This window comes from Gavia stellata, chromosome 13 (genome assembly GCF_030936135.1).
Source record: "Gavia stellata isolate bGavSte3 chromosome 13, bGavSte3.hap2, whole genome shotgun sequence".
Lineage (NCBI taxonomy): Eukaryota > Metazoa > Chordata > Aves > Gaviiformes > Gaviidae > Gavia > Gavia stellata.
This window is the reverse complement of record NC_082606.1, coordinates 11,101,668-11,114,370: the sequence shown is the minus strand read 5'-3', so window position 1 is coordinate 11,114,370 and position 12,703 is coordinate 11,101,668. Positions and strand designations below refer to the sequence as shown.

Below are 12,703 nucleotides of genomic sequence, written 5' to 3'. Positions count from 1 at the left end.
AGAGCAACATTTAGAGGCATAACTATAGAAGCCTTAGATAAGTTTGTAAGTGGTGCATTCATAATGTGCAAGTGTGGCTACTTCCTAGGATTGATTTCGAGATACTGTCTTCCTGGTTTAGATGATATTTCAAAAGAGAGTTCATTATTATCTCTGCATTTATTTGGCATCTGGGAATAAGAAAGTTTTGCTGCAGTACCTCATTTGACTACTGAGTAGTATCATACTTCTATATTGTCGCTGTTCACTCATAAAGATATTGCTGATCCATTTTAAAAGGTAGAAAGGCTTAATAGGGGGTAAATGGTACTATCCCTAGGACCTTGAGACCAAAAGTATCTTGTAGTAGTGCATTAAAAAAATAAGAAGCAAATAATTTTAAAATGTACCTGTTAAAAAAACCTAAGTAAGCTTTTTTCTTTTTTAAATTGTTCTCATTAGGGCCATCTTTCTGAAGGATTGGTTACTAAATGGTACAGATCGCCCCGTCTTTTGCTTTCTCCTAACAACTACACTAAAGCCATTGACATGTGGGCTGCAGGTTGCATCTTTGCTGAAATGCTGACTGGGAAAACCCTCTTTGCAGGTGGGTAGAATAAAAATGTGTGTGTATATTCCTAAAAGGATTGGTACTGCTTACTTACCTTCCTAAAGAAAGGTTGATTCTCATGGCTAGTATCAGTAGTCATTGACTATCAGGATATGCTGTATTATCATGCAATTATATAAGCAAACTATAAATTGATGTATTTGTAAAGCAGAAGACATTTCGATTTTTGTTACTCATACCGGTGTGTATTTAGATAAATATCGCAATTTAACTTAGTACTCACATATATGTTAAATCTGCCTGTAATTAAGTTAAGCTAAATTTATTGGATGCCTAAGAAGTGTTCTAAATACATGTATTTTAGTGAATTGATGTATGCGGGGACTATTTGAGGATTATGAATCCCCTGAGTATCATATTCATAAAGATTTTTTTAAATGTAGTCACCCTAATCACTTCTCACTACTTTATATTTTAAACTGTGAAAGAGTAGCCCTTCTTTCTCCATTCCCAATTTTTTTTTGTCACATACAGACTGTTTTGATCTGACCTTTGTTTCAGTGGTGTAGGGAGGACTCTTAAGATATAAAATTTAGTGTGGCATACCAAGGAGATGTGTAACCTCCAAATGTTTCTGGTAAGATAGGAAGCAATGCTCTGGTCTCATGGGGTGCATCTACATTAGTGCTTTGGTTAGGATCAGGAGCAAATGTTTGAAGCAAATCTCTTGATGGCCATCCTGTACCACATTGCTGATTTAGCTCAGTGCACAAACTAGAGTCTTTCTAGATAAAATGAAACTGCCATTTCCACTGTAGGACATCACCCAATGAGCTTCACCTGCTGATGGGCATTCAGTCCATGGGAGCAGATGAGCTAGTCTAGAGTAAACCCCAGAAATGTTTATTTTGTGTGCACCCTGGGGCCTTAGCAGCAGCTGTCTTATTCAAGCTCGCTTTTGGATTTGCTCCTGTTGGTCTAAATTACTGGGGTAATACAGATAAAACCTCTAAGAACTGAGCTTGCATTTCAAAGTTCACATTCCTTTAGATACATGTGGACTAAAAGCACACCTCTGCAGTAATTCTTAGCGTTGTATGTCAAGGTAATGAAATTAAGTGCTTTTTCCCATTAAGTACTACTAATGGAGTACTGTCACCTTGAAATCATTATTTTATAGAAATCGGTGATTAATATGCAAAGAGGCTTTTCTTAACTTGCAGTGAGTTGCTAACTCTTTGAGTTACTGACTATTGGAGTAATGTCCCCAGTGTATTAAATGTTCGTCTGCTAAGAGATTTATTAGGTTTCTGTTGCATCAAGCACTTCTACTGGAAAATAGTGAAATAGTGGGAGAAAGTCTGTGGATTTCAGCATAGATTGATTGCAACTGCTAGCATTGTGGGTTTGGTTTTTTTAAGTAACATTGGCAAACACCAAAAGTTTTTATTGGTGTAATACCTGTGTAATGAGTTAGATTTTATTTTTTTTTAAACTCAGTCTTAGTAACCAAAATCCTAGGTCTATAGGCTTGGTTATGTGCCATAATGACATTGTGTAGATACCTAGAAAAATATTTTAGATGCGGATGCGTCCCTCTGATAATTTAGCACTGCCATAGTTTTATGATCTAAAGAGTGGACTTCTTAACATCATGCATTTGGAAAGGGAAAATCGTTGGAAATACGACAGTTAGCCTGTCCTGAGACTCTGAATAAAATTCTTTTGCAAAGTTGTTTGGAGGGTTTGATTTGGTTAATTTGCAACTTCCTGTCTACTTCTGAACCATCCCTTAGGAATCCTACTGTCTGGAAAGCTGACGGGAATGGAAAGGAAGAATGCAGATTAAAATTGCAGAATACCTGGGATGAGGGAAGGAAGGGAAGTTGAGGCAGAGGAATTCAATAGCTGTTCCAAACAACTTCTGTAATTCTTTCTTCTAAATAAATATTTTAAAATGCTCATTTCATTTACAGTCCAAAGAAAGCTGATTAATTTTAGGATGGATAGGACCTGAAATAATGATACAGTAGAATCTCTTTTCCAGCAAATTACAGACAGTATAACATCTGATAGATTATATTAAGTAATTTGTAATAGTCTGAAGTAGGAGGGCAAAACAGCTTTTTCAATCCAGCAAGTAAGTTAACACAAGGAAGGGACTGATTCAGTTGGGGAACATAGGTCTTGGTCAAATTTTCTGTAGTGACTTTGCCTCAGCTTTTCTTAAGTCATCTGGCAGATATGTGGTAGGATGTCCAGTACAGACTGTCATGCAAACTGCTGAAGAGAACTGATAGCGCATAGATTTTGAGATGGTACAGTTTCTTTCTGGGCCCACTTATTTTTGTATATAATCTCACATGCATCAGTATCGCTGATGATTGCCCAGAGCTGCTTGGTGAAACACTGGCATGCAAATAATCCTATATAGTTTAATCTGCTAGTTGAATCTCTAGGGTGCTACACGCTTCTTGGAGCTGAACAATAAATTGAGGTAGACAAGCTGTATTTCTGGGTACTCCAGCTACACTGGTACTGAATATAGATGCCGTTCATTATTCAAAATTCACCTGCTGTATAGGCCCTTACAGTTCTTTACCCAGGGAAACTTCAGATTGTGCTAAAAGTGTACTATAATTTCAATCATAATACAGTACTTTTTTTAAACGAGATTACACTGATTAACTGACAGGTGGTTTTTGTCTTGCACCTGACAGTAATACAGGGTTTCAGAGTAGAATGTTAATACAAATGGTTGTGGCCTGTAAGATCTCCTGCTGAGCTAAACCACTACTGTTTTTATTAATAAGGGACATGTAATTCAAAAGATGAGGTCAAATATTGAATTAATTAAGTGGATCAGTTGAAAGGGGAGGATTGCAGTATATACTATATAACAGAAAGATAGAGTGTTGCTGTGGAGTACCTCATCCATGGTGAAAACATCCTTGCAAAAGCTTAAGGTTAGGTTGCTTTATCTGTGTGTAGCAGCTGTGTAATTCTTCATATGCTCCAGCATTTTTAAGAGCTCTTCAGATTTATTATCATTCAAATTTAGAACTTCAGCGTTTCCTCTGTTGTAGGAGATAATAATCTTCTACTGAAAATAGCAGGTCAGAGCACAAAAGTTTGACATGCCGTTCACATACAGGGATCAGAAGTTGAAATGTGTGTGAAGTTGAAATGGCAGCTTGTATTTTCTCTTGGTGCTTAGGTGCGCATGAACTTGAACAGATGCAGTTGATTCTAGAATCAATTCCTGTTGTACATGAGGAGGACCGTCAGGAGCTTCTCAGTGTAATTCCAGTTTACATTAGAAATGATATGACTGAGCCACACAAACCTTTAACTCAGTTGCTTCCAGGCATCAGTCCTGAAGGTAAGTAATTCAGAAAAAAATGCTTCCTGTATTTCAAAATCATAAAATAGTCGTCAACTTTATAGTGCACATGTGTAATTGTTAAAAGCAAGCTTCAGTTAGAAGAATCCCTGTGTTCTCTGAAGGATTGTCTTCTGCTGTAATAAAAAATATTTTGCTTACATGATAGCTACTTGGTCATCTTTGGAGTAGAACGGTGAATCTCTGCTGGACCTGTTTGCACTGGAAAACTGATGGAATTGCTCTGTTTTGAGACACTGGCCTTCTAAACAGAAGGGAACATTGGAATGGAGTCAGTTTAAAACAACTGTCTTTCAAATCTTTTTAAAAGAAGTCGCCCCCCCCAACCAAACTGACAGCAATGTTTCATGGTAGCTGTTGGTGGATACTGATTCAGCTTGAAGCATTCTGCCTCTTCTTATTTTTTTCCTGCTTTAAGTTAAATTATTGTTGCTCTTGGATTTGACCTCTACTCTTCTAGCTTTCCTATGGCTACAGAATGCATATTTGGCAGTATAGTGTCAGTAGTTAATACTTCACAGGTGGCTACCTTTTAAGCAAATGCACACCTCTAGAGCAAAGCCGTGCACCTTAATCTTGATTTCTGGAGGTCTGAAATGTCATTTTTCTCCTATTTAATGGTAACTTTTTCTCTGCAGCACTGGACTTTCTGGAGCAAATTTTGACATTTAGTCCCATGGATCGATTGACAGCAGAAGAAGCTTTGTCCCATCCTTACATGAGCATTTACTCCTTTCCAACGGATGAGCCGATTTCAAGTCATCCTTTTCACATTGAAGATGAGGTTGATGATATTCTGCTGATGGATGAAAGTCACAGCCATATTTATAATTGGGAAAGGTAAATTTATCACTTACTGTGGCGTGTAACATAACTGAATGGTTGCATGCTTGAAGTAATGTTGCTTCATGGTCATAATTTCCTTTTCTGTTTGTTTCTTCTTTAAGTTGACCTGAGAATAAACTTCTCCCCTATAGGCAGTGCATTGTCATTGGGTTTATAGTTTATTAAACTGACTTGGATATGCTGATGCATTCCCAAGATGCACTCAGGACTCTTAGATTCTAAAGTTAATCTCTCCATTACTTTTTTCCCTCAAAATATTTTTCTAAAAAATAAACTTTAAAGGAAGAGAGTTTTAAGTATGATTGCCTTGTCCAATACTTAGCACGTGTAATAGTGAAGAGATTTACAGTAGTCATTTAAAGTCAGTTAAACACACTTTAAGGAAGAGTTCTGTAAATGGAGTGAGCTATTGTACATAATTCTGGACTTCAGCCTTTCAGATGTGTGTATGAGGATTGCTTTATGCTAGATTAAATTAAAAACCTGGGAGAGGTACCCGATTGCATTGAGGAAAAATTTTATCTATGTTGAATTGTCATTATTCTGTAAGGGAATTTCTAAGCTTAACTGTCTCTGTCTTGGGAGCTCAAGACTTTTTTTAGCTGCTAACGCTTAGTAAATTGTTTTACAGATACCATGAAAGTCAGCTTTCAGACCATGACTGGCCTATTCATAATAACTATGAAGCTGATGAAGTTCAACGTGATCCAAGGGCTCTTTCTGATGTTACTGATGAAGAAGAAGTGCAAGTAGATCCTCGCAAATATTTGGATGGAGATCGTGAAAAGTATCTGGAGGATCCTGCCTTTGACACCCACTTCTCTACTGAGCCTTGCTGGCAGTATTCAGATCACCATGAAAACAAGTATTGTGATCTGGAATGTAGTCACACTTGTAATTACAAAATGAGGTCATCTTCATACCTAGATAATTTAGTTTGGCGAGACAGTGAAGTTAACCATTACTATGAGCCCAAGCTTATTATAGATCTTTCAAACTGGAAGGAACAGAGCAAAGAAAAGTCTGATAAGAAAGGCAAGTCTAAATGTGAAAAGAATGGGTTGGTGAAAGCTCAGATAGCACTTGAGGAAGCATCACAGCAGCTTGTTGAAAAAGAAAGGGAGAAGAATCAAGGATTTGACTTTGATTCATTTATAGCAGAAACCATTCAGCTTAGTTTACAACGCGAGTCTACTGATATTGATAAATTAAATGACTTGAATAGCTCAGTGTCTCAAATAGAGTTGAAAGGATTAATATCAAAGTCAGTAAGCAGAGAGAAGCAGGAGAAAGGAATGGCTAATTTGGCACAGCTAGAAGCTCTGTACCAGACTTCTTGGGACAGTCAGTTTGTAAGTAGTGGGGAGGAGTGCTTCCTCATAAACCAGTTTTGTTGTGAAGTAAGGAAAGATGAACAAGTTGAAAAAGAAAATACTTACACCAGTTATTTGGACAAATTTTTTAGTAAGAAAGAAGATGCTGAAATGCTAGAACCTGAGCCAGTAGAAGAGGGGAAGCTTGGGGAGAAGGAAAGAGAAGAGAGCTTTCTCAGTAACAGTGGAGAACTCCTCTTCAATAAGCAGCTTGAGGCTATAGGTATTCCTCAGTTTCACAGCCCTGTTGGTTCGCCACTGAAATCGATACAGGCCACGTTAACGCCTTCTGCTATGAAATCATCTCCCCAAATTCCTCACAAAACGTACAGCAGCATTCTGAAACATCTAAATTAAAACACTCAGCAGACATTTCTTTTATATTCATGAGATGTGTTTGTCTTTTTTTATTACTAGTGTAAGTAATTTTTTTACTTGAATCAGACGGTGTAATTTTGGTATGGATTTCATTAGTTTTCTGTTTACCATTGTTTTTACAATCCAGAATTACTTTCTATACATGAGTTAGTTTTGTTTTTAAACTGGCATGTCGTTTGCACACAAAATTAAAGAATAGAGCAAAATAATGCAAAATGCAGGAGGTAACAAAAAATGCACTAAACCAAGTAAAAAACATTCTCTCAGTAAAACAGTGTCCATGTTTTGCAGAAAAAGAACCTTGCCTTGAAATTTACACAGTGAGACTGTACATAATTGCATGAAAATATCTATTTTTCCCAAAACATTTTTTCATTCATGCATATTCTAGAGTTTTTCATACTGTACACATTTCTTAGACACATGATACCAGCAGCAACTGAAATGAATGCAGAATTTGGTACGCATGTGTTATCTACCTCAAGGTAACAGCAGTATGTGGCAAAACATTAACCACCCATAGTGCTTCTCATTATGCACTTCTATTTAGCCAGCATTATTGTAGTAGCTATTCTTATTGAAAATCATTCAATATTTATAAATGTTCTGGTATGCATTCTTTATAGTGAAGTGTTAATATGCAGCACTTTTATTTATTTTAGCAAATAAGTATATTTCTGTAATTATAGAAAGTCAACTTAATTTTTGAGTTACTTTTCAGATAAAAGTTTTTGTTTAGCACTATGGTTTTATTGCCTACATAGCTGGATATATATTAACATCGGCTTATTCTGAGGCTATCCAATACATTTTTTTATTTTTATTTTTTAGTTTTCATTTCAAGTAAAGCACTCACTGTGTATAGGAATTTGTAATTGGAGGTGCTTGATCTCTACAGAAGAAATTAGGAATTGCTTTATCAAATGCTCCTAGAAGTCTTAATTGTGTTCATTTTTAAAAAATTTTGTAATGTTAGTTGTGTGCATGGAAATAATTAAGGTACAACATTACTGTAGGTTAAAGTTCTATATGGTGAGACATTTTGTTTTTACTGTATGTTTTTACTGAATGATTCCTGTCCCGCTCCCAGCCCCCCTCGAAAGCAAGCATGAATAAAATTAGGTTAAATATAGCATGTAGCATCTCGGTCTTCTGAAATTTGTTTTACCTTCTGATTTCTTGAAATACTGGATGTATCATTGGCTCCCCTGTTGAAAACTAAAAACAAATAAAAACATGGCCAGCAAAAATGACTGTTGTTTTTTGATGCTTTGTACAGGGAAGGATTAAGAGCTGCTACTGTAATGCAGCTGGCTGTATTGTGAAGGCAGGCCTGCTTGCCTGCGCTCCCTCATACAAGGTGCTCAAGGAAGCCTGAGAAATTGTCTTGCAGTCTACCCTGGAAGTGCTGCTGCTGGGGATGCAGTGCCCTGGAAGGAGATTCCAGAAGTATACTTCTGTCCCAGTGCCTAGGGACTGTATTTAAGAAAATCTTGTGTAATGGTATCGTCATGAAAGCATAAGCGTGCGGTAGTGTCAGTAACCATTCATGATGAAAATACAATTTACTTCCAGAGTGTAAGTGAGCATTACTGTTTTATCAGCTTTTGAGACAGAATAGTGTTAAAGTGGAAAAGCTGCTGTGAGCATGCATGAGCACTTTCATGTCACTGGCAACCTGGAGTGAAGGTAATCATGCAGGTCCCTCAGCCAAGAGCCTGTCTGGAGCATTTTCACAAGGACATTCCAGGAGCAGGACCAGGTAACTCCTACGGGATGTTTCAAAATGTGCAGATCCGGTCTCTGTTGCAGCAAGCCCTAAGAACAGCATGTATTTCTCTTCCAGTTCCTCCCGTCAGAACCATTCCTGAGGGAGCTAATTAGCTGTACAATAAAGCTACATCTTCTGGCAAACTCCTACAACTTTTTCCATGACTCTCTTAGTTCCTCCAAATTTTTCCATCTGTCCTCCCCCGCTCCTCTGGCAGGTGCCACAGCTGCAACTCACTTAAAAGAAGGAGCTGCCCCTTCAATATGGCAGAAAATGGTCACTTGGGTAGTCCCCTTGGGACCCAGTGTTTGTCCTTGGGCACAGTATGCGAAGGTTTAAGTAGCCACATCATTTTGTATGTATGGGGCTGCAGGGGGAGGAAACAGCTGGTTGCCCTGTTTCCTAGGCGAGGGACTGGTTTGAAGTGGTGTGGTAGTTTTTTTGCTGAGATTGGATGAAAGCAGTGGGTGGGAAGTGCTTAGAAACTAGAAACAAAATTCAGCTTCAAAACATCTTGTGCAAATGGAGTCTCTTCTTTTTTTCTTCTTCAAGAACACCAATCAAACTCAACAGTGCTTAAGAAGCCTGTAATGTTAGAAAGGGAACGTTTTACACTCAACGAAGAAGGGGAGAGTTAAGTGTTGAGCCTAAATGCAGCACGGTGCTTTGCTGCCTTTGACTTCTATTTGTGGTGGGGGAGCAATGCTGTACAGGCACTGCTGGCTGCTTTGGTGAAAACCCTGCTCTCATAACAGGCTCCATCCACGGATCATTGGAGGGTACAGCTAGGCAGTCTGGCTTATTAAGGAGAAGTAATTCCCTATGTGGAGATGATTAAAGAAAGTAGAAGTGCTTCATAAGGACCATGCAAAGTGAGATCTACTGGCAGAAAGTGAAGATACTCTGTGTGTGGAGTGGGGTTCTCCTTTGGTGAACCGCAGGAGTCCTGTGTTGGGAGAGCAGTCTGCAGAAAGTGCACAGTTTCACGGGGTGTTCCCAGCGCGTAGAAGATGGTTTCTGTCCCACACTCATTGGCCATGCACATCCCTGCAAGAAAAAAATAAGACAGTTATATGTGTAGCCCTTTGGCTGAGACCTAGCAACTGAATTGTCTTTAAAAACAAATTATGGAAGAGGCTTAAATTATAAGCCAGATAAAGGGACCACTGTTTCATGCCACGGTGCTTGCCAAGTAAAATGGAACGCCCGTATTTAACAGAAAAGCAAATAAAGAAATGAGGATGTTAAACATCTTTTAAAATTACCTTTTCTTTTCTATGTGGTCTTTGGTTAAAAGGCAGCATTTTAAAGTATATCTAACTAGAACTTCAGCTCGAAGAGGTGATGTTTACCCTTACTGAACAGACCAGGACAGCACATGTTACATGTACTGTCATCACATGAAATCTAATAATTGCAAACTGGCACAATGCTGAACGGTTTGTTCTGATCAGGAGTTCTCAGTCATGGTCAGTTAACTTTCCCGCAATTGTATTTAATTTTAATTAATGAGAGTTACTATATATAATCTTGGCTATTTATATAAGACTTTGCCCACGCTGCTGTTAATGGTATGATTACAGCAGGAGTAGCGCGTCTCAGCTAGTCTTTGCCTTGAGCCCAGCTGGTCTGCTGGGGCTGTAGGCGGGACAGGAGGTTCTGTACACCAGCTGGGAACTGGGGCAGCTGGGCAGTCCCTGCTGCTGCCTCTCCTCCAGCCCTGCTCAGCAGGACAGCCTCTATCTGCAGCAATGAGTCCGCTGCCTGCAGCTACATTTGTATGCCTTGATTTACTTTGTTTTCCTGTCACCTTGCTATTGCTTTTTCTGTGCTGTAGAAGTTCTTAGAAGTGTGCCTGGTACATACGTATAAAGCCTTGCTAAATTCTTGCTTTGGTCTGGCTTATTGCCTGGAGGCGTTAGTTTGCAGACAGGTTTTTAATGCCTTTTTTACAGGGGGGAGGCTTCCTCCTGAGTTTTTCTTCCATATGCAACTAATGTTGCTCTGGAGCTATTTGTGCTATTTTTTTCTGTCCCCTTCCGCAACAGTCAGAAGTAGCAAGTTTTTCCACGCATGGACTTTCATCCCCTGCTCTACAGGCGTGTATACTGCAAAACACAGAGAATTAGTTAGGGTCCTGAAGAATTCAGTGACACGCTGCAGTGCAGATTATTTCTGGGTATCAATAGAGGGGAAAAGCATCCTTGAACTAAATCTGCTCTCACAAGTCTTCTTTCCTTTATTTATACTCATGTTGCTTTTCTGTTGCTGAGATTTGGAAGTGCTTGTCAAGCCTTCAGTAGGCTTTACACGTAATTAAATGGTAAATTGTCCTCATTCTTGCAAAGATGCAATCCTGAGCAACAGCAGCCCTGAACCCATTCGTTCCTTATTCCTTGAATTATTTCAGTGCTTACAAAATCCCGCAAATTCTTGTTTGTTGTTCTGCCACTGTTTGCGTCAGACTTGAGCTGAACAACCTGGGAAGTAACACTGCGGTGTATTTAGTAACAAGCAAATAATCCAGATCACCACTGGCACCCAGCACACTCGGGCTTCCATTCCAGTGTCTCTATATTTAAAATGGTTATCTGCTTACTCCAAGTGCTATTTGAGAACTCCTTAAAATGTTGACTGTTGAAAAGTTCAATGACTTCTTTCGATTGAGAATTAGCGTCGCTGATAAGGTGATTTGCATGCACCAGGCTGTGTGCGGAGGGAGCTCTGCCCCAGTAGCCCATGTGGACGTGGTGATAGCCTGGTACGGCCACGCTCTGCGAATAGCTGTGTCAATAGCCGGCAGCAGCCGTCGCATAATGTCATTGGGTTTTCTCTGGGATCTGCCTGTCGCATCCTGGCTGCAAAGCAGCCCTTCTATAGTGAACTCTGATAATCAAATTCCTCTTGTAATCTATCTGCTGGTCTACTGCAGCCAAAATTACTTTTAAACTTTATGTCACCCAGCCTGGATGTTATGTGTGGTATGAAATAGGAAAGTGTGCTTTTTGCAGTTGGGTGTGGGACAGGGAACTTACGACTTGTCTGGCTTTGGAGCCAGCGATAGCATTGCCTTTCACAAGCCGCTCGCCCTCCCCGGCTTTGGTTCCCTTGTTGATAAAATAAAGATGCTGGGCTGTGATTACCTGCAGGACTGCAGGTGGGGTGGCTGGGCTCCCGTTCTGGCTAGGGCATCCTGCACTGCCACGGGGCCGGGGGTCCCTTGCTGTCCCTGGGGATGGAGGGCCGCTGGGTAAGAGCATGGCTATGCAGAAAGGGACGTGGGGAAGGACTTCTCCTTCTGTGTTAGTGGGTAATTGGGTTAATCTACCCTTACTGATAAACTCGACCGGTGCTTCTAGGGTAGGGAGTAATTACTAAATTGGTGGCTGATGGTTTGTTGGGTTTTTTTTCAGTTTTAACGTTTGTTTCCTAATTGGTAGAAGGCTGATATCTTTTGTCCTAATTCGGTATAGTTCCACATTACCTGTGCCTTCGCCTACACTTCTGATTTTTCCAAATTTCTTGTAACTTCTGGTTTAGGCTTATTATATTCTTCTAGTAGTCATTCATGGCTGGGTACAGTCCAAGGCGTGTGGGTGATCTGCCTCTTGGTTAAAGGTTGCTGGCCACGCTCAGAACAGATGGGAGACGTAATAAAAAAACAGGCTTTCCTATATATCTGACTTTTGCCATGTTCCTTAAGCCATACCCCAAGGCTCCGGTGCTGTACAGCGTGGAGGCTTCTTTGCCACACTCATCCCACCATGGCCAGTGCAAGGTAAGCATAAACCTAGGCATTTGCCCGTGTCATCATCTCCACAGCATCTTCCCAAAAAGGTGTCTCCACACCACAAGTGTAACCAAGGTAGCGTTTCTGCTTTACAGCATGGTTGATCCTTAGACACACTTGTAGCTTGCAGCTCAGGCTTCAGCTGTGAATGCTCCAAACCTGGACTGTGGCAATAAAAGGACATTTTCTCATTCTTGGGGGTGCCGTTCAGGCTGGATTAGAGCTTAAATCTTCAGTGCTAGAGGCTGTAGAGAGACAACATTTCCATTTAATGTCTGTCTTGAATTTTATCATGTTTAATCATTTGAAGTCATGGACCTGAATAACTGAATGATGGATTTATTGTGACTTCTGTGTTTGTTTGGATAGAGACTTAAAACAGTACAGTTCTTGAAATAGCTGGATAACTAGCAGACACATTTTTAAAGCCTATGATGAAGAAAGCAGATGGGTTTGGGTTTCATTTTGTGTTGTGTCTGCCTCAGATTTTTTCTGCTAATTCTACAGAGTTTCTTAGTAAATTTGATGTTGACACATACTGAAACATTAAGTTACTTCTACATGCTAAATTATCTTTTGGACCCTTATGCAT

The 12,703-nt window shown here is 39.6% G+C and overlaps 1 protein-coding gene across 3 annotated transcripts in view; it reads left to right on the top strand.

Moving 5' to 3' along the window:
- The window catches only part of MAPK6 (mitogen-activated protein kinase 6), a 31,746-nt gene extending 23,957 nt beyond the window's left edge, over positions 1 to 7,789 (top strand). For all 3 annotated transcript variants that reach the window (XM_059823974.1, XM_059823973.1, XM_059823975.1), the window contains exons 3-6: positions 442 to 586; positions 3,768 to 3,932; positions 4,592 to 4,793; positions 5,431 to 7,789. In XM_059823974.1, the coding sequence (XP_059679957.1) occupies positions 442 to 586; positions 3,768 to 3,932; positions 4,592 to 4,793; positions 5,431 to 6,529 (1,611 nt within the window). In that variant the 3' untranslated portion in view covers positions 6,530 to 7,789. The remainder of the gene's footprint in view (positions 1 to 441; positions 587 to 3,767; positions 3,933 to 4,591; positions 4,794 to 5,430) is intronic.
- Positions 7,790 to 12,703: the final 4,914 nt, after the last annotated feature.